This window comes from Diachasma alloeum, unplaced genomic scaffold (genome assembly GCF_001412515.2).
Source record: "Diachasma alloeum isolate Michigan unplaced genomic scaffold, Dall2.0 Dall_scaffold_00269, whole genome shotgun sequence".
Classification (NCBI taxonomy): Eukaryota; Metazoa; Arthropoda; class Insecta; order Hymenoptera; family Braconidae; genus Diachasma; species Diachasma alloeum.
In genome coordinates this window covers 1,099,824-1,120,609 of record NW_021680408.1, presented here as the reverse complement: position 1 = coordinate 1,120,609, position 20,786 = coordinate 1,099,824, and the positions used below count along the sequence as shown (strand labels likewise).

The following is a 20,786-nucleotide window of genomic DNA, read 5'->3' as shown; positions in this document are numbered from 1 at the left end:
CCCCCCCCCCAACATTCTGTCCATTTTCGTTAAAATTCTATTAGTTTTTTGCATTCTATGAAATATTTGATAAGAAAAAGTCAATATATTTCGATTTTTCTATATGAATATTCTCTTGGATTTTTTTCTATAAAAATACTTGGACATTTACCGGAAGAAATTCAAAAAGATGTTGAATTTTACAATTAATACAATTAATACAATTAATACAATTAATTCTGTTGCGATTTTTTCTACAGAAATTCTTGACAATGAATTTCGCTTTTTTTTCTCCTGAATTTTGTCATGGAAAACGAAAGATAATCTTCTGTAAATTCATTTTCGAGAATTATTTCAGAAGAAAATCTCACGATAATGAATGAACAATCATATAAAACAATAAAAATTCTTTGATTTTCTTCTTACAAGTGAAAAATTCAGTAGCGAAGTGGTAAACCGGTTTAAGTCAACTCATCTCCCAATTGAGTTTTTGAGGAATATTTCCGAATCTAAGGGAGATGGCGAAATTTTCGTAATCACATCTGTTGTAGTTCTCAATTGGCTCTACAAAAAAGCATATAACAAAAATTTTGCTATCTCCTTTAGATTCCGAGTTATTCATTGAAAACTGGCCAATAGTCAAAATTGACTTGAACCGTTTTACCACTTCGCTACTGAATTAAATTTGTACCTTTGAAATTTGAAAAAGAAAATAACGAAAAGGCTCAAATAAAAGCTCCGATTTCGCTCAATTTTTCAAGACCCTAGAATCAATTTTAAATCACGAACTATTCCACTTTGATATCTCTAAATCACCAGTGGTTATTGCCGCAATAGTCTGGCGATATAAAAAAGAATGAGAGAGTGGAACGTGAGAAAGAACAATGTGTTCTGCAGGTGTGAATTTTCTGGTTTGGGACGTGGGAGGTCAGGAGAAGCTGAGACCACTTTGGAAGAGTTACACGAGGTGTACAGATGGTATTATTTTTGTGGTTGACTCTTGCGACACCGAGAGACTCGAAGAAGCCAAGATGGAGCTCACGAGGACAGCGAGGAGTCCTGATAACACAGGTGTTCCCGTACTCATTTTGGCTAATAAACAAGACTTACCAGGTAAATAGTCATTTTTATCTCAATCATCGAGTTGTAAAGGGGGATAAACGTCACGTTGAGAAAATACGAGTCGAATGTTGAGATGGTGTTGAGGCAAATCGGTATTAAAGTAGTGACGAATGATGAGTAATGAATAAAAAGAAAGAAGCAGAAGCATAAATTCACGAGGTAATTGAATAATTCAGTTATATCGAGAGGTGTGGCGATTGAAATATTTTTGTCAGTTATGCAATCATCTCAGACTGTTAAAGAACAATTGGAATTTCGCGGAAATTGTCATTCAAATTTGGGATTTTTTATTGTTTAATTGTCTTAGGAATTATGCACAGAATCAATAGAATTAGATTTTTCTGTGCAAATTTCTCTATTGAGACATTTTCAGCAGAAATTCCTCTGCTCGACTGTCCGAATTTTGAGATGTTGTTGAGGTAAATCGGTATTAAAATAGTGGCGAATGGTGATTCATGAATAAAAAAAAAATCCTTGAGATTTAGCCTTAGAAGCATGAATTCACTTATATCGAGAGGCGTGGCGATTGAAATATTTTTGTCAGTTATGCAATCATCTCAGACTGTTAAAAAACAATCGGAATTTCGTGGAAATTTTCATTCAAATTTGGGATTTTTTTATTGTTTAATTGTCTTAGGAATTATGCAAAGAATCAATAGAATTAGATTTTTCTGTGCAAATTTCCAATATTGAGACATTTTCTGCGGAAATTCCTCTGCTCAACTGTCCGTGAATTTGGAGATGCTGTTGAGGTAAATCGGTATTAAAATAGTGCCGAATGGTGATTCATGAATAAGTAAAAATTCCTTGAGATTTGGCCTCAGAAGCATGAATTTACAAAGTAATTGAATAATTCAGTTATATGGAGAGGCGAGGAGATTGGAATATTTGAAGATGGAGAAACAATCGAGATAACTTTCGAAATTAATTTGTAATTTACAAACCTTCACCGGAATTTTCTTCATTTTTGCTCATTTTCATTGAATAATTGAATTAAAACGCACCATTTCCATCGATTTTTTCATGAAATTATGATTTTTCAGTGACGAAAATCGTTGAAATTTCAGTGGAAATGTCACTTGTTACAAATTTCGGAGATGTGTCGTGGAAATTGCAACTGTAAATCTTTAAATTAAATTTTCCGAGACAATTCAACTTTCTGAAAAAAGTTGTCTGATATTTCTTCCTAAAATTACTCATCCTCGAGACATTTCATGATAACATGTCATGAATATATCTGATGAAATATTATCAGATTAATTTCATGATAATCTCATAATATTTCAAAATTCATCAGATTTTAAAGTGACAATTACCGGAAAAATCCTCATAAGAATTCGTCTAGCTTCCTCAGGTTCGAAAGAAGGAAATAAAATCAATCACTACGACATTTTTTTCAATAAAAAAATCTCACTTTCAATAACGATTATGAAATAAATGAAATACAAGTGTTGTAAAAGGGAGTGGACAGATAAGCGTAGGTTGTTTTTATCTCGAATTACCCTGAAATGACGTGATAATATTAACTCCTCATAAATTTATCGGCGACGTTGTGACAGCAAAAGGCTTTTGTCGTTCTATTACACTGACGTGTTGAAAGAATTCGTCATCGATAACCAATCGATGCTGAAGAGGTTTTCTATATCACGGGCTCTTTTGCGGATGTACCTGTCGTTAACGATTCACCCGTCGTTCTCCCGATAATGGAATTGTTTCCCACTAAATTGAGATGAATGGATGGGAGTTTGCTTAACAATTTCGGATTTTATCGGATTCCGATGGAGAGTGCTGCAACAAGAGAGAATATCTCTGAAATTCCAATGAATTAATGGAATGTCGAATGAGAATTTGAATATAGACGGCAGTGAGAATGTTGAATTGCAATAAAAAAAGACGAATGTTGAATGCCTTCGAAAATGAAACAGAATATCACTCAATTTCTACCGGAACTTGATAGGAATTCTGCTGAAGTTCGATTGGAATTTTATTTAAAAATTTTATTTGTTTTTTGAACCGTTTCAATAGAAGATTCTGCAACTTTATCGTGTCGTTTTGTCAAGAGACATTTTATTTAAAAAACTCAATGGATTTTGATTTTTTTATAGAAATTCTTATGAGAATTATTTTTCATTTTTCAGGCATAAATTTTAATTTTTTTAATTTCCAGTTTTTTCCGCGTATTTTTCTTCATTTCTTTTTGTATTATAAAAATTTTAATCGACTTTTGGTGATTAAAATTTGGTACTCGAAATTAAGACTCCAAAATTAAGGGTCATAAGGGTCAAAATGAGGGTCATGAGGGTTGGAATAAGGGTCATGAGGGTCAGGATTAAGGGCCATAAGGGGGTCAGAAACAAGGATCATGAGGATAACATTAAGGGTCACGAGGGTCATATTAAAGGTCATAAGGGTTAGATTGAGGGTCAAATTAAGGATCCAAATGAGGCTGACAAGGGTCAGATTAAGGATCTAAATAAGGGTCAAATGAAGGGTCCAAATAAGGGTCATGGGGGTCAGAAACTAAGGGTCACAAGAATGAAAATAAGGGTCTCTCTCTCTATATTATTAAATCCAAATCGACTTCTGGTGATGAAAATTTGGTGCTCGAAGTTAAGACTCCAAAATTAAGGGTCTACAATTCAATTGATTAAATCAGGGCGATTACACTTTTCTTTTTTCATTCGATTGAAATTCAGCATCACTTTTCCCTTTTCCCCTTCTGGGTCTCCTCTGGGCCTTCCTCTGGACTTTGGATTTTGCTGTTTCATTTTCTTTTCAGTTAATCCAAAACTTCTCAATAGTTTTCCATTCCACTGAATGGCAAATTATTATTCTCAGCAGTATTCCCAATAATAAAAAAACGTTGATAAAGAAAAATAGTTGAAAAAAAAATTCATTTTGCCCCACTTCTCCCCTAGAATTTTCTATCCAATCTGTTGGGTTTTTCTATGAAATTTATTAGTGCGTCATTAACTCACTGAAACCCCCTATCATTGATTCTAAATTTGTACATCCAGGTGCCAAAGACGTGGGCGAACTGGAAAAACACCTCGGTGTCCTAGAGTTAACGAGCTCACCGGGCAGTTCCTGCGTAAGGGTCCAACCAGCCTGTGCCATTACCGGAGAAGGCCTGCACGAGGGCCTCGACACTCTCTACCAGCTCATCCAGAAACGACGTAAACTCGCCAAATTAAATCGCAAAAGGGCGAGGTAGGCCCGGGCCTCGGAGGACTGTACGTGCGTATTCTGATACTGTCCTCGAATCACTGGATTCAGATGTCCTGATGCAGTGGTGATGCACCAAACTCGTCAATCAGGTTTTTCAGCGGCATTGGATTTTGGAAGAATCAGTGTTGCATGAGAAATGGACAATTTGCTTTTTTCAGTGGGTGGTACGACCCGGGGAGAATGACGGCAGGAAAGAAGCAACGATTTTTTAATGGTTAGAGAGAGCCAACGATAGCTGTGAAGTGATAAAACTTGAACAGTTTCAAGTGATGATAATTCAATGAAGTCAATATTTCTCCTTCAAAGGGGAATTTATCGCAGTAATCGACGATCTCACGAGATCATTTTGAAAGAACTCTTTTGTTGAACATTGTTTCTTTGAAAAATCCTTGGGTTCTTTCTTCTAGAACTACTCGGAATGTCTACTTAATGAACAAAGAAGTTAAAAATTGATTTTTATCGACACCTCATATCTTTAATTAACAATTTATCTCGGTCGTTGTGGATTTGATAAGAAAACTTCGGAAGATTTTTGGTAGAAGAGTCGATTCTTGTGGAGAAATCACTTCATTAAATTTTTTTTATTCAGCACAAAACCACTAAATTTATACAGCTTTTCATAGACTCCATTAAATATGAAGTTATCTAAGTAGTTATCGATTTTACGAGAAAACTTTGTAAGATCTTTTCTGTTGAAAATTTCTTTCTCTACAAAAAAGTCCTTTGATGTTTCCTTGTAATTCCACTCGTTCTCGAGATATTTCCGGAATTAATCAAGAAGTCACGTTGATGAGAATTGGTTCCTGTCGACATATCACCTCAATAAATATGGATTTATCTCGGCAATTATTGATTTTACGAGAAAACTTGACTAAATTTCTTTTGTTGATAATTGATTTCTCGACAAAAAAGTTCTTCTCACATTTTCCCCTAAAACAACTTGTTCTCGAGATATTCACACAACTAAATAAACAAACAAATCACTCTTGACTCAACCAGTTTTATCACTTCACACGATTTTAATTCCACAAATGAGGGAAATGTTCTTCATTTTCAAACGAAAACGTTTATGGACGAGAAGAAAACAATGTAATCTCTTAGATGCAGCCGCATATTTAGGTCAGAATGGAAAAGAGACTGTGTCGAATCATGACTGACGTCTATTACCGAGTTAATCCATCAAATCCTACGTACTTGTGCCTCACTTACATATTTTGCACCATTTTTCTATTAATCCCTTCCCTGTGTCCGTGTCTATGGTGTTTCTGCAATTACCCTGGTGCTTCCGAAGAGTTTATCCCACTTGTTTTTGTTGAGTTGACGAGTCTGACGACTCAAGCGAGCTTTCCAGTGTTAATTATTAAAGGGAGACTCACTGAAATTCTAAAATCGCAGGGGCCTTTCTTTGTCGGGCTGATGAATTCAGTAGCAAGCGCCAAAACTTTGAGCGATAAAACTTGAAACGATTCAAGTCGACGTAGCTCTCATCCAAGATTTCGTGGAATATCTCCGAATCTGAGGGAGATACCGAAATTTTTCTAATTATCTTTTTTGTAGCTATTAGTTTACCCGATAAAAAAGGTAATAACAAAAATTTTGCCAGCTGTCTTAGACTCCGAGATATTCATTGAAAACTGATCAATAGTCAAAATCTACTTTAACTGTCTTACCACTTCGCTAATGAATTTACTACTTTAATTTCAGTATGAAAAAATGAAAAAAAATAGGTTTTGATTTTTTTTATTGGTGGAATCTTCACGTGTCCTCATGACACAATTTTCAATCGATTAATTTGAATTTTTGTTTACATATACAGAATAAATGCATAAATATAACTAAATGAGGCTTTTTGAAAATCTTCTGTGTTTGAGTTTTTGAGAACTTTTTTTTCAAAATTGCAACAGCTGAAAATTTTTAAAAATCAGTGAGATTGAAGTACATAGTGAATTATTGGAGTATGATTTTTTTTCAGATTTTTGCATAATTTTTCTCACTATATTCTGAATAAACAAAATTTTGTTCTGAACGAATAAAATCTGAAAAAGTCCGTACTTCACGAAAAAAAAATGAAAATAAATAAAAAAATGGAAAAGAAGATGAAATTTTTCAAATAAATAAATAACTCAAAGAATAATTTAAAAAATAGAAATTTTCAAAAAACCTTATTCGCCTACGTTTTTGTACATATGATGTACGTTTGCATCAAAATTTGAGTCCATAGACTGACTTCATGAAGACACTTTCAAAGATTTTAGTCCCCTGAAGCCTCTGTCTAATAAAAAAAAAATCAAAACCTATTTTTTATTTTTTCTTACATTAAAACTAGAGTAATATACTCATCAGGCACCAGCGATTTCAAAATTTCAGTGGGGATTCCCCTCGATTCGTGTAATCAGTTTAGTTAGCGAGGACCTAGAAAAATTATTGAGAGTGTTTTCGTAAATTCAGAAGGGGGAGGGGGAGATTTTGGACGTCATTGCTGGCAATTGATGGTCAATTATTCGTTAATGATTGTTTCGGAAATACATATCGTTTTTTCGCATGTTTTCGAGCTTCGTGTGATCCCTGAAATTGACCAGTTATCACTGTTCTCCGTATGATGGAAGTTTTTGCTCAGTAGTCATTTTGTTTTTTTTTATTGAATTCTGGTTTTCGGTCAAATTTGTGGTCCAGCGGAATGCGAGAGAGATGAAATTACTGATTAATTCAGTGGTAAAATGGTGAATCGTAATGAGTTAATTTTCAGAAGTTTGTTATTTGTCGATTTATTTTCAATTTAGGAAAATGTCAAAATAAAGATAGACTTGATGCGTTGTGTCGATTTTACGAGGATTTTGTCGAATTTCTCGGGGAGTTTAGGAGATGGAGGATTGTGGAGGATGTGGGTGGCGTCCTATTTCGCTCCTTTATTCGTGGGGATATCGGAAAATCCAATTTTTGTAGGATGGAGCCGTTTTTTGTCGGTATTTCGATAATCTGCCGGGGTCAACAGGTCATCGGGCTGAGTTTTCCAGCGAAGAATGCCCTTCTTATATAACGAGACTATTTTCAATATTCCACCTCTCCAGACTCTTTCGATATCAATGAAAATAATTCAGAAATCATAAATAACGAATCACAATAATGAGTCAATTTCTCTCGAAAACTAATCATTTTAGGAGAAAATGTCAGAAGATCTTTTTTGTGGCCAAAAAAATTTGAAACAGAAAATGCCTTTTCATATTTTCTCTTAAGATTATTCGTTACTGATTGTGAGATAATTCTCTTTTTAACAAGATGCGAAAAATGGACTCATGATACGTTTTACAAATTCCACGTAAATTTTATCGAATTTCTCAGGAAGTTGAGGAGACGGAGGATAGAGAGTGGACTCGCAGAACCAGAGAAATTTCCGGTGGAAAACTCTGGCTGATGACCCATTTCGCTCAATTATTCGCAGAGATATCAGAAAATCCATTTTCGTATGATGACACCATTTTTTGTCGTTATGTCGATAACCTGAGGGGTGAAAATGTCATCGGGCCGAGTTTCCCAACGGAAATTTGCCTAGTTATCTAACGAGACAATTTTCAATATTTCATCTCTTCAAATTCTTCCGATATCGATGAAAAAGAAGATAAAAAATAATCCCCAAAATTGATTAATTTAGACATTAACCGATCTTTTTTTTTATTTAGCACAAAACCAATAATTTTATACAGCTTTTCATACAAAAAGAAATAAATTAAACAAAAAAAGAAAAGAAGAGAAAAAAAAATCATTTACAATAGGTCAACACAACCGATGAATTTCAATTTATCTGGGAAACTACTGGTTTTGGGGGAAAATGTCAAATGACCATTTTTGTAGCTGACAAAATTAGCAACAAAAACTGCCTTTTGACCTTTCCCCCTAAAATCATTCGTTATTAAGATACTTCGATCTTTAAGACAACCTGGAAAATTGTCACGTCTCATCTTTCACGTCTTACCACTTTTTCTACTGAATACAAATTCAGAAATGACTCGCATCTCCACTCGACCACATTTCGTACAACACATTCACGAGTCTAAAATAGAGTGATGATACTAGTCGACATTGATAAACATTGTTTTTATTTTTTTTAACGTCTACCAATATACTATTGAATGAGTGTGGCAATGATAAAGATTTTTGTAAATACAAGTATTTCTACTGCGTCACTGTAAAGTGCGTGACACTTAGAGTTTGTAATAAAGATTGGAATAATTGCTTGAGCAGATGAAACAATCGATCCTCCAACGATTGAAAGTCACATTGAAACTCAATAAACAATTATCGATGGGAGATTTGTTCAAGCAAATGAGTCTTAGATGTTAAGGGAACCATATAAGAAATTAATGTTGTTTTTTATAACGAAAAAAAACTAAGTGACGACAAATGTATTATTAAGAGAATTGTATACTTGTACTTGCCCTTGTTGTGTTTTATTAGTCTCGAATATTTTATCTCGAGTTTTTCATTGATGAGAGGGGAGAGACCACTTGGACTTGGTTATAATTGCGTTGGGAGTGAACGTTATTAATATAGATAATTTTTTGTGTAAAAAATGTAAGGAAATTCGGTGGGATTGTTCAGTTCATCGATGGATATCATATTTATGCAGTAGATTATTTATCTGTATCATTAAACAATTCGGAGGTCAGATGAGAATTGGCAGTATTACGTATAATTTTCGAAATGAATACAAATTTTTTTGAAAAAATAAATCTGATGAGGAAAATCATGACGTTTTTCATTGATTATCCTTTTTGTGAGTTCAAAATGAATTTGATTACTTTAATTTTTCAAATATTTTTTTAAGCATTTATAAGTTTCTGCAGGAGGCGATTCAGAAAAAAGTCTCAGTGAATCATTTCTGAAAATAATTTCAGAATTTTTGGTTCGTAAACAATATGAGAAGGTGTTGCTCATCTCTATTTTACCAAAAATCTTCTACAGAAATAGACAATATCTTGAAATTGTTTTTCTTGAGGAATTTCATCCGCTGCGAGGAAAGTCTAAATTTTCGCGTAGCAGTTTCAGAGATATTTACAGAATAATTAATTTTTTTTTCGCTTTAACAATAGATTCGTATCGACTACGAAGGGTGACAGGAGAAATCATCAGTTCTTCTTGGAATAGAATTTTATGGGCCACAAAAAGTATTGCCTACCATTTTCACCCAAATTTACTGATTTCAGCAAAATTCGCAAAATGATGCAGGAGATTTTTTTTCATGTTTCCCGTTCCTGACAACTGCACTGCATTAATAGGATCTTGTCGATAACAAATGGTGACAGAGATCGGACGAGAATTTTTACTGAAATTCCGTGAAATTCCGTCATTGAAAATTCACAATTTGATCATTTTCAGTTGAATTATTCGATGAAACTCAATAGAAATCCGGAAAATGCAGGTACATATTCTTAAATATATTCTTAAATTTGGAATTGATAAACAATTTAAGTAATCTGGGAAATCTTCGTTTTTCTGTTGCTCAAAAATTTAGAATTCCATTAAATTTATTTTTTGTCCAATAATAGAAAAATGAACGAAATAAATCCTTTCACTGTTTTCCCTTCTTTTTTTTATATTCGATCGTACTTTTAAAGAAATAAACATTATTCTACAGAAATTTTTACCGGAGAAAAAATTGTGGAAAAGGTTGTAAGCTCAAGAAAAAATTGTCCTCAAAAGTTGGGTCAAAATGATTCTAGAGAGCCCAAATCGTCCAGATTTCCTGTTCTTCAGATTAGGTTTATGCGACCTTTTTCCACTTCGTTGACCTAAAAATCCCAAAATGGTCAATACGACCTTTTTCCATTTAGCACGCGATTTCCTTTAAGAATTCGTTCCTTGTGTGTGATTATTAATACCCGAAACGAAAAATTACTACCCCTTGTTTCGCATAAACCGAATATTTTTCGTGAGCAAAATACGTACGGAAGTATCGAATAACGAAGAAGTATTATTAGAAATGACATAACTTGCTTGCACAGAGAATGCAATTTTTGGCCCAAAAAAAATCCATTTTTGATCATTTAAAAAAAATATTATCTTGGCACAAGTAAAACTTATTTGAGAACTCTGTCAACAACTGAAATGACAGCGATATTACGTAAAATACTCCTCCCTCGAATAGAACTTTTTAATCGCAGGATCAGGAATAAATCAATCGAGCGCACTACCTTTTAAAGTCCATAATAAATTTATTTTTCATAGTACATCAAAGTGTCAAAAGAGAAAAAACCACCCACGTGAATCGATCCATTTCCTTTTTCCTCACGCGGCTGCCCACGCACTCATCCCATAATTCCCTTCCCCTTAATTTCAACGATTACGGTAGAAAAAACTCACGAAAAAATCATCACATCATCGTGAAGCAGCGAGGACCCCGCGCAAACAAATGACTAGGCTTTTCTCGTTAACAACAGAGAATGAAGAATTTCCTATTTGCAGAAAGTTGTGACTCGTCAGTATGAAGAAAGCGTAGGCGAGAATCACGACATTTCTTCCCGACAGTCACTGTAATTTTCGTCAATTACTTGGGTACCTCCTTCTGGTCTATTCTCGGGGCTTTTTTCCTCGAAATTCAAATCATCGAGGAGGTGAATGTCGGATTCACATTTGTTAGTGAAGAATGCGAGGGCACGAGACTTTCGTGGGAGATTTTTTGAGGAAGATCTCTTCTGTTTTCGTGTGACTGTTGATTTGGGAAGGGACTTCGGGCGAGGCTTGAGAACTGTCGGCTCCATTATTCGACGGAGGGCGTCGAGAAGTCGATGCATCAAGTCGAACTGAAATGAAAACAATTGGAGCAGCTAATTAGCTAAATAATAAGCTAAATACCTAATTAGCTAAATACCTTAATAATGAACTAAATATTTGATAATATGGAACTGTAAATTTTCCATTAAGCGAATAGTTCTAATTTCTTGAAAGAGATTATCGATTGACCAAATAATCGGCAATCTTCCTATCTAAATTATTGATTCATCATTATTCAAGCAGTTCATCATTATTTTAACAGTTCAAAATTTGAACATTTAAATTGATGGTTACTCAAATAATGAAAAATTCAAGAATGATATTAACTAAAATGACGGCTTCAAAATCTACCGGTAATTATGATTTATGAATATGGCTATCCCTGCTTCCGTGCAATTTTGACAGAATCCCAATATAAATTCTAGAAAATTCCAATAACATTCTCTACACGGAGAGAAATGTTCAGTAAAAATTACAGAACTCACAATTCACTCACCGATTACGAAATCGACTCAGAAAATTTAAGTGACGATATCGTAATTTTTCACAGGAGATTCAGATAAAAATTACGGAACGCTCCAGAAAAATTCCGTGACAGTTCTATAAAATTTCCTACAATCACGTTTCGCTCCGGAATTACAAATGACAAAACGGATTACAAAAGACAAAAACTTGAAATAGATAAAAATTGAATGTTTGACGATGGATATCTAAAAAATTCGCGTGGAAAAAATAGTTAAAATTTTGGGAGTCGTTTTTACATGTCCTCAACAACATATGAACCAAATTTTAGGTCTTCAGTTCATTACGAAATTTTCACCCAGTATAACTAACTGATGAAGTACCTTAATAATGAACTCAATATTTGATAATATGGAACTGTAAATTTTCCATTAAGCGAATAGTTCTAATTTCTTGAAAGAGATTATCGATTGACCAAATAATCGGCAATCTTCCTATCTAAATTATTGATTCATCATTATTCAAGCAGTTCATCATTATTTTAACAGTTCAAAATTTGAACATTTAAATTGATGGTTACTCAAATAATGAAAAATTCAAGAATGATATTAACTAAAATGACGGCTTCAAAATCTACCGGTAATTATGATTTATGAATATGGCTATCCCTGCTTCCGTGCAATTTTGACAGAATCCCAATATAAATTCTAGAAAATTCCAATAACATTCTCTACACGGAGAGAAATGTTCAGTAAAAATTACAGAACTCACAATTCACTCACCGATTACGAAATCGACTCAGAAAATTTTAGTGACGATATCGTAATTTTTCACAGGAGATTCAGATAAAAATTACGGAACGCTCCAGAAAAATTCCGTGACAGTTCCATAAAATGTCCTACAATCACGTTTCGCTCCGGAATTACGGAAAAGATCCGTAATTTTTATTGAATATTTCTCTCCGTGTAGCGAATTCAGGAAGTTTTTCTACAGAATTTTTTCACACGTGAGTCTCATATCGCTCTCAAGTCCCTACGGGACCACAAACTGGGTCCATGAGGCTAAAAAATATGACTCTTTGGAATCCAATAACTCCAGATATGTCTGACCTTCTTGGCAGCCTCCTGCGCCTCCCTCAAGACCCTCATTTCCTGCGCAAATCCTTCCTTTTCACACAGCCGGACAATGTCATGCGGAAGATTATCCAGAGTCATGTTGAGATACTCATAAGTCTTCTCAATGGTCCTCATCATCGTATAGCTATCAAGGCTTGCGTCATTCCGGCCGATGCAGCTCTCGTAAGTGTCCTCAATGAACACGCGCAGCTGCAGAACTGATTCGGAGCAAACCAGGTCCCGGAAGACTCGGTGGAGAAGATAATCCGCGTATTTCTCGAGTTTACGGGCTCGCTCTTCGCTCAGTTCAATGTGGGACTGCAAGTCATCAACATCAATCGTTGCGAATGTAGAACGAATATCGGGAGATTTTTTTTCGAACTGATTTTTTCTATTTGAAAAAAAGCTCTTACGAAACGGTTGAACATTCTATTGGTTTTTTCGACGATTGTGGTGACAAATTCCACAGCTTTTCTGTGTTTTTTGGGGTAGAAAATGTTTAGTAAAAACCAATTTATAGAAAAAATTGATTGAATTAAATCTTTCTGTAGAATTTGCTCGATCTGAATTATTTAAGTTCATTTCATTCTATCGTGTAGTATTTATCATTTCATATTATTCTGTTCAATTGAATTTATTATATTATATTACACCATTATTGTATTATATTTCTTCTTCATTTACACGCATGAAAAAATTTAATAGTAAAACTTAGCGAATTCGCTAAAAATTTCTATTGGAATTCTCTAGAATTTTAATCGAATCTCCATAGAATGTTTGGAGAATTCCAATAGAATTTTCTAGCGAATTCGCTAAGGTTTTCTATTGAATTTTTTCGTACGTGTAAGGGGAGACTGAGAATGAGATTACTCATACATTGAAGATCGATTATATATGTCTAAAAGTAAATAATTAGTGCAAACAAATTAATTGTTGATTATTAATTGTTAATTTTTTCGTTTTTTTTTCAATATCCAAAAATATTTCCGTAATTCTCATTTTCACAAAATACGAAATTTTTTAAGTTTATGTTTATAAATCAGAACAACGATTATTGCTATCGTCTTCATCTTCGAACTCGGTCCAAGGGACATCGAACCCATTCTTTAAAGCCATCATTCAATACAATTCTATCATAACAATTCTATAAATTGATATATGAATTAAATTTTAATGAATTCTCAGTGTACGGACAGAGTTCAAAACATTCATAATGGGTTGATATAAAACAAGAAATCCAAAGCTGAAATTTGAACGATTAAAAAGCTTTCCTTCGGAAGCAAAAAATCAAATAAAAAAAATTAAAAGCGTTCTTCAATCTCGGCAATATATTTTTTATTCAATTTATTTTCAGTCGCATCGACAGCGTGGTCATTACCGACAATTTACGATAAACAAAAAAATAAATTACAATATAATTAAATATAAGTGTATGAGCGAGAAAAAATTGGTCTTTGATACCTTGAGGTCCTGAAGATTCTCCTCGATCAATCCAATCTCCTTCTCAACCCTTTCTTGAGCCCTCGCCATGTTCGAGGCCATCTCCTGCATCGGTCCGGCAAGAGACTCCAAATGAATCATAGCGTCCAAGTTTCTAAGTTCCATCGAATTAAATTCTTTGCTCAACTCTCTGGGGTCAGTTAATGAAATTTCTGGGCTTTCCAACTGCCCAATGTCCCTCTCGAATGCCTCTGGAACATTTGAGATGTTTGTGGGTTTTACGGGCGGACGAGGCAATAACACTTTGTTGCTGACGACTTGTGGGAACATAAAATCGCTTGCGCAGTTTGTTCTAGCATTGGAGGGGGTTTTTTCATGGATAAATCTTCGGTGAGGATTTCTTTGTTAAAAATTCTAGTTCAAATTCATCTTCAAACCGCAACATCATAGAATTCCAGGAGAAGAAAGTAGTAGATCAGTAGTGGAAATGCGAAAGGAGATTAGCCTGACGAAAAACATGTTCCACGTGAGAATATTTGATGGAGTGGAACAGATTTACTTCAAAGAAATTAGCCAACCTGATGGAAAGAAATTTAATATCTTTCACAAAAATTAATATTTTCCCTTGATCGTCGGAAATATCCCTAGAAGAATTCGACCTGTTGACAGGAAAATTGTCCTGAGTATTGGAATAGTCAATAGAAACTAAAGTACAAGTGGATTAAGATCTTGTCTTACTACTTCTCTACTGATTCCACTTAAAGTTGAATTTTTTTCTTCAATTCTATGAGACGTAGCGAAATTTCATTGTTTCCTATGGAAGATATTTCCACGTATGGGGTAATTTAATAAAAAAACCTAGATGTTGATATGAAATTCAAAATTCTATTTGTTTTCTGTGATTTTTGCATATTTTTTTAAAGACAAATGTTCAATGAAAAATATTTTAGAGAAAAAATTAATAGTTATTTTTATTTTTCTATCCTACTTATTCCAACTTATTATTTTTCACTCTCGTATTGTAATTAATAAGAATAATAATAATAATAATAATAATAATAATAATTGGCATTTTTATTTATTATTGTTATTATTATTATTAATCCTGATAATTGGCATTTTTAATTATTATTATTATTATTATTATTATTATTATTAAGTGTGGAAAAACTTGATTTTTTAATCAAACTACTAAAAAACTAATGGAATTCAATAGAATGCACGGATTTTTTTCTATTAAATTTTTTCCTACATGTCTACAAAATTGTAATGTCCTCTTGATTCAAGAATATTCTCCAAAATGTAATGTTAAAATGAAATTGATGAGTTTTATTTCAATAATTCATTACTAGATTAATATAAGGAATCCCCAAATGAAATTTTCATCTCTGAAATTTAGAGAACAATTCATCACCGAAGGATGGGCAGAATGATTTAATAGAATTCATCTCCACATTTTCGTAGGATGAAACTCACCTATCAGTCCCATCAATTCGTCTCGTGTTTCCTCAGTTTTCACTGGTATCTTCTCATTCTCCCGAGCAATCTCCTCAGATATTAATGATCCCCGATTTTTATTCGAGATTTTGCTGACAAAATCGTGGCAAGCCTTCGCTAATCTCCACATTTCCTCCAACTGATAGACCTCCAAGCGAATCTGCCCGAAATCCTTGGATAATTGATCGCGCGTGCCGGCCAGGGCATTCGTCTTCTTCGCCTCTCTGTCGGCTTCGGTCAGGATATCCATACTCGACTCGTGATCCTTAGAGAGGTAATCCTCGAATGCTGTTACGTAGCGACGATTTTTTCTCTGTATTTTTTTACATTTTGGTTTAAGAAATTTCAAGGGTTACAATGTATACCATTTCCGCCTCACTCACAAACCCTGTATCAATCATTATCTACTGTTAAAAAAAAAAAAACATCAACGTACTCAATTAATATTATATATTCAGTTTGAAAAAGAAATTATATGAAAAATGTATTCACTGGCTGAAGGCCCACGGGCAATGACCTGTTGCGAGCTTGCTCGCAATAAATTCCTTTCAAAATAAAAATAAAAAAAAAATTTCAAGGAATTTATGAGGAATTCTTCGGGTGATGAATTTCAAAGGAATTAACCCTAGATTGGTCACCATATGAGGGAAACGCCGCAGCCCGTCGTTTTTTTTTAATTGCCATTGAATGGCTGATCGGAAAAATTCAAAAAAATTTGACTTTTCCAATTAAAGTATATAAAAAATTAGAGTAGTTTCAGAACAACATAATTCTCCAAATTCCCGAAGAAAACAATTTTTTTCTCACAGAGGAATTATTTTTTCCCATGTTGAATGAAAGTGCCTGTTACGCGACGTTGCCGGAAACTCGCTAACCGTGCCCGGGCAGTGTAGAGTGAATTTGGCAACGTTCGGGCCTAATAACACGGCGGCACTTCCCCGCGGACGTGACCAAAGCCGTTGGGGCGCGTAGGGTGACCAGACTAGGGTCAAGGGATTTTGAGAAAATATCACAAGACCTTTTCAATCTCAGAATTATAAAAAAATTCTTATTGATATTTTTTTTCAATCTATTAATCTATTATTTTTATTAATATTTTTTTTATATTTAATTACTTAGATATCAAATTGTTCAATAGTTATTGAATTATTCAGCAATTATGTTGTCATTCAAAAAATTTTGGAAATTATTTCAGAAATATCTTCAAGAGTGAAAGGTTTAACAAGAATTGTAGAGAAATTTTTCGATAAGAAATTTCATGACTCAAAAAAACTGGTATATAAAATATACCAGTATATAACAGTATATAAAATATACCACTGGTATATAAAAACTGGTAACATAAAAAAAAGTCAAAAGTGTCCGTTTTACCCCAACCTCCCCTACTAAATCTATTTTTTTGACAAAAATTTTTCATTCCGGCGCACTCTCTGCATGTTTGGCACAAAAAATCCTTTTTGATAATTTTCAAAAAACTATTTTTTTGGCACAAGTAAGTCTTGTTCGCGAACTGTGTCGATTTTCTCTCAGTGTAGAGTTTCTAGAGCTTTAATAAAAAAAAATCCCTCTGAATAATTCTCCATTAATTCAACAGACTGGAAAAACACGTTGATGCATTGATTAAAATAGACGTAATTCAACCTCGATATTGGCAAATCGCCGTCGTTCCTCTGCAAACTGTCGGTCAATCCTCATACAATCATCCCGAGCGAATCCGGCGAGCAGTCTAGCACGGAGAACCTGTCTCGCCTGCTCGACATATCGCCTTCCCGAGAATTTTTCCCTAATTGGCCGTCCGGTCAGATCGGTGAAATACCCGGGATCGATGTCTGTCATGGCCAGAGGTGCCTGATAATCCTCTTTCTCCACGAGACATCTGACAGATCGTCTCGGTTTACTCTGGTCATCTTTTTGTCCCCGCCTACGTGCCTCTGTCCACTGATAGAATCCAAATAGCTGTGGATTACCAGGGACAAGCCAGGGGGACGTCTCATGTTTCTTGGACATGTTGTTATTCTTCAGGCTGGGTGAACAATGGAACAGGAAATTTTCTAATTAACTATTGAATCATCCTGAGGTATAGTTTCAGGGATTTATCCAGATTCTGCGTAATTTTTCTCAATAATTGGATAATTAAACAAGTGGAAAATTGCTTTCGTCACAACATAGTCCACATGTTTTTACTAAATTAGCAATTTGCTTCCGAATGGAATGGTAAAATGTTTTTTTTCATCTTTCGTCGTCTGAAATTGTCAATTAAGTTCTGCATCATGCAGAAGTTTTGAAAAATTATGAATGAATAATCAAAAAAAGTAGAAAAAATTCTTAATTTTTTCAAAGAGCATTTTTAATTTATATTCAGAATAAGTTGAATAACAAGAAATTGCAAAATGTATCTGATTTACGGTGGCAAATGGCGACCTGTCACCCAATATCATGCAGGGGGAAGGCTGATTTCATAAATCTTTTTCCGCAATGCACAAAGACATTTATTATGGAAAAGGCTCTTTGAAAAAAGTGAATGTAAGACGGCAAAATTTTTGTCAACACATTTTTTGTGGCCCTCAATATACTCTACAAAAAAGGTTATTACAAAAATTCCTGTACACGGAGAGAAATATTCAAGAAAAATTACGGAACATTTCACGTAATCCGCAAGCGAGAATCGTTTTCAGTGAATTTCTATAGGAATATAAGAGAATAAATCTGAAACGTTCAGTAAATTTTCGGGTCTGTCACCGAAAAAATACGAAAAAGTCACGTAATTTTTCTGGAAGTTGTAAAATCTAACAGAAACTTCAAGACTTATTATGCCTCAGAACATGAAAATTCTTGGATGTTTAAGAATTTTTACGAAAAGTTCCGGAAAAATTACGGAACGTGTTGTTAAAATCTCCCCCTCACGGTGACTCATGGCTAGCCGTGAGGGGTCGGACGGATGAGTAATTTTTGAGGAACAGATCGTAGAATTTACGTGACGATTGACACTTTTTATTGAATTTTACTTCGCTCCCAGATTACGTTTCGAAACGTAATTTTTACGTCTTTTTTCTGGTAATTTTTATTGAATATTTCTCTCCGTGTATCTCCCTTAGATTCGGAGATACTGCCCGTAAACTCAGCTAAAGGCCAAGTCGACTAAAATCGTTTTACCGCTTCTCCATTAAAAAAAAAAAGAAAAACCCCTCTCCTAAAACAAGCCCCGACACTTCTCCTGCCAAAATCGTCCCAGGAAACCCATTAAATCTCGAACAAATGAGAATCCTCACCGAAATCTCCCTCGCACCTCGCGCATTACTCAACCCCCGCACCCTCTCCCGCAGATCCCCGGAGTCCCCGAAAAAAACTTACACTATTGACTGATTCCGCCTCCTCATTTCCACCCGTCTGAACACATTTCATCACCATCTCCATCGACACGTTTATGTTTCAAGTCTTCAGTGGAGCCTGACAACCCCCGGTTGTTAGACCTGCGCAGACTTCACGACATCCCCAACAATTCCCCCTGAACCCCCAGCCCAACCGCCAAATAAAAACTCAACAATGGATCATATAACAACCGGCATTTCGATCAGCTCCTCCGTCTGGTGAAGAAATTGCTCGAGCCCAGAGGTGAAAAGACGGATGTTACACAAGTATTCGCGCGCAAGAGAGAAGAGAAAAGACGGAAAGAACTAGTCTTCTTAATGTTGCATTGAGGAATATGCTCGAGGGAGCTGGAGGGGCATCGGAATGAAAGATCGGTTCCATCCCAGATCCACTGGCGTTCTAGATTCGTTCATTCGCCTGTTCTCCTGGTTTCAATGCAACATCTACACACGTGATAATACCTGTGTATCACCTGAATCCTCCCACCACTGGGTTTGTTCGCAGGTGAAAAGAAAGGAACTCACTTCGTCCACTTTCATTGTTGTTTGTTCTTCCAAGTCGAAAGGTGGCTAGAGACGTATTTTCGCACCATTTCACATTCATTGCGCCTAAACTTGTAGAACAACCGTTCGTTTTTCTTCGTCATTAGTCCCTCAAGGGGAGACTACTGTCAGTTTCAAAAGTCGTGGGTTATGGGAGTAGGACTTTTCATACGTTAAAGATCGATTATATAGATCTGCAAACGAGTAATTAGTGCAAAAAAAATTTTTTTTTATTGTTCGTTTGTCCGAAAACGCTTGAAATGTTAAAAACAGTCCAGGGCCTTCAATTTTTGAACTACAAAAGATTTTTTTTTTTCAACATTTTCGGAAAAATGTGTGGAACGACAGTTACGAGACAGTTTTTCGGAATTCAACTCCTACACAGCTGATTTCGGTTTTTTTCATATAAAAAAATTCACTATTTGGGTAAGCCCGGTGGCTTGGCGCAGTGGGTAAATTCGTTGCCTCACACACTGAGAGAAAAATTTACTTCTAAGAAAAACAGAAAATTTTCTTGACACAAGTAATCAAATGGAGGTTTTGTATGGGACAGTTGAATATTTACTTGTGCTAAGAAAATTTATTTCTCATAAATAATTTTTTTTCTCAGTGCATGCGAAAGGTTCCGAGTTCAAATCCCGGCCAGGTAGATCGGTGCGATCTAACCATTTAAAGTCTTGATCATCATCACAGTATACCCTAACGGGGTCAAAGCGATGTAAAATAACGATAAAAAAAACTGTTTGTGTAAGAAAATACAAAAAAAGCAAATTTAGCCATGTAAGAGCTGAATTAACAAAAAAACTAGCTCGTAATTGTTATTCCACATATTTTTCCAAAAATTGTGAAAAAAAATAATCGTTTGTAGCTCAAAAATTGAAGGCCCTGGACTGTTTTTGGCATTTTAAGCGTTTTCGGGCAAACGAACAATAGAAAAATTGTTTTTTGCACTAATTATTCGTTTTCAGATCGATATAATCGATGTTCAACGTATGAAAAGTCTCCAATAATCCACGCCTGTTAAAACTCACAGTAGTCTCCCCTTAAAACAGTAAGTGCGAGTGCTTTTGCTTGAAATTAGGAGCTAAATCGTCATCTGGGAATTCTCAAGCTGATGATTCCATTGGTTTTGAAACGTTGAGTCGAGGTGACAAGTCTTTCTCCTATTAATAATTGCTTCAATGAAAAATTACACTGTCACCAGAGCATTCCATGCTCTGGTTGCATCAGCTCCCTCGCGATGGAGAAAAAAAATGAAAAATTC

The 20,786-nt window shown here is 34.8% G+C and overlaps 2 protein-coding genes across 2 annotated transcripts in view; one reads left to right on the top strand and one right to left on the bottom strand.

Annotated features, from left to right (window-relative positions):
- The window catches only part of LOC107037714 (ADP-ribosylation factor-like protein 4C), a 25,800-nt gene extending 19,894 nt beyond the window's left edge, over window positions 1-5,906 (top strand). The window contains exons 3-4 of the mRNA XM_015256407.1: window positions 877-1,092; window positions 4,119-5,906. Coding sequence (XP_015111893.1) covers window positions 877-1,092; window positions 4,119-4,315 — 413 coding nt within the window. The 3' untranslated portion in view covers window positions 4,316-5,906. The remainder of the gene's footprint in view (window positions 1-876; window positions 1,093-4,118) is intronic.
- Window positions 5,907-10,829: 4,923 nt separating this feature from the next.
- Window positions 10,830-19,001, bottom strand: LOC107037685. The gene is made up of 6 exons (XM_015256347.1): window positions 18,963-19,001; window positions 17,253-17,634; window positions 15,591-15,924; window positions 14,136-14,365; window positions 12,669-12,992; window positions 10,830-11,126 (listed from the first exon to the last, which is right to left on the bottom strand). The coding sequence occupies exons 1-6, from the start codon at window positions 18,986-18,988 to the stop codon at window positions 10,830-10,832; spliced, it is 1,593 nt and encodes a 530-aa protein (XP_015111833.1). The 5' UTR covers window positions 18,989-19,001.
- Between the last annotated feature and the right edge of the window lie 1,785 nt (window positions 19,002-20,786).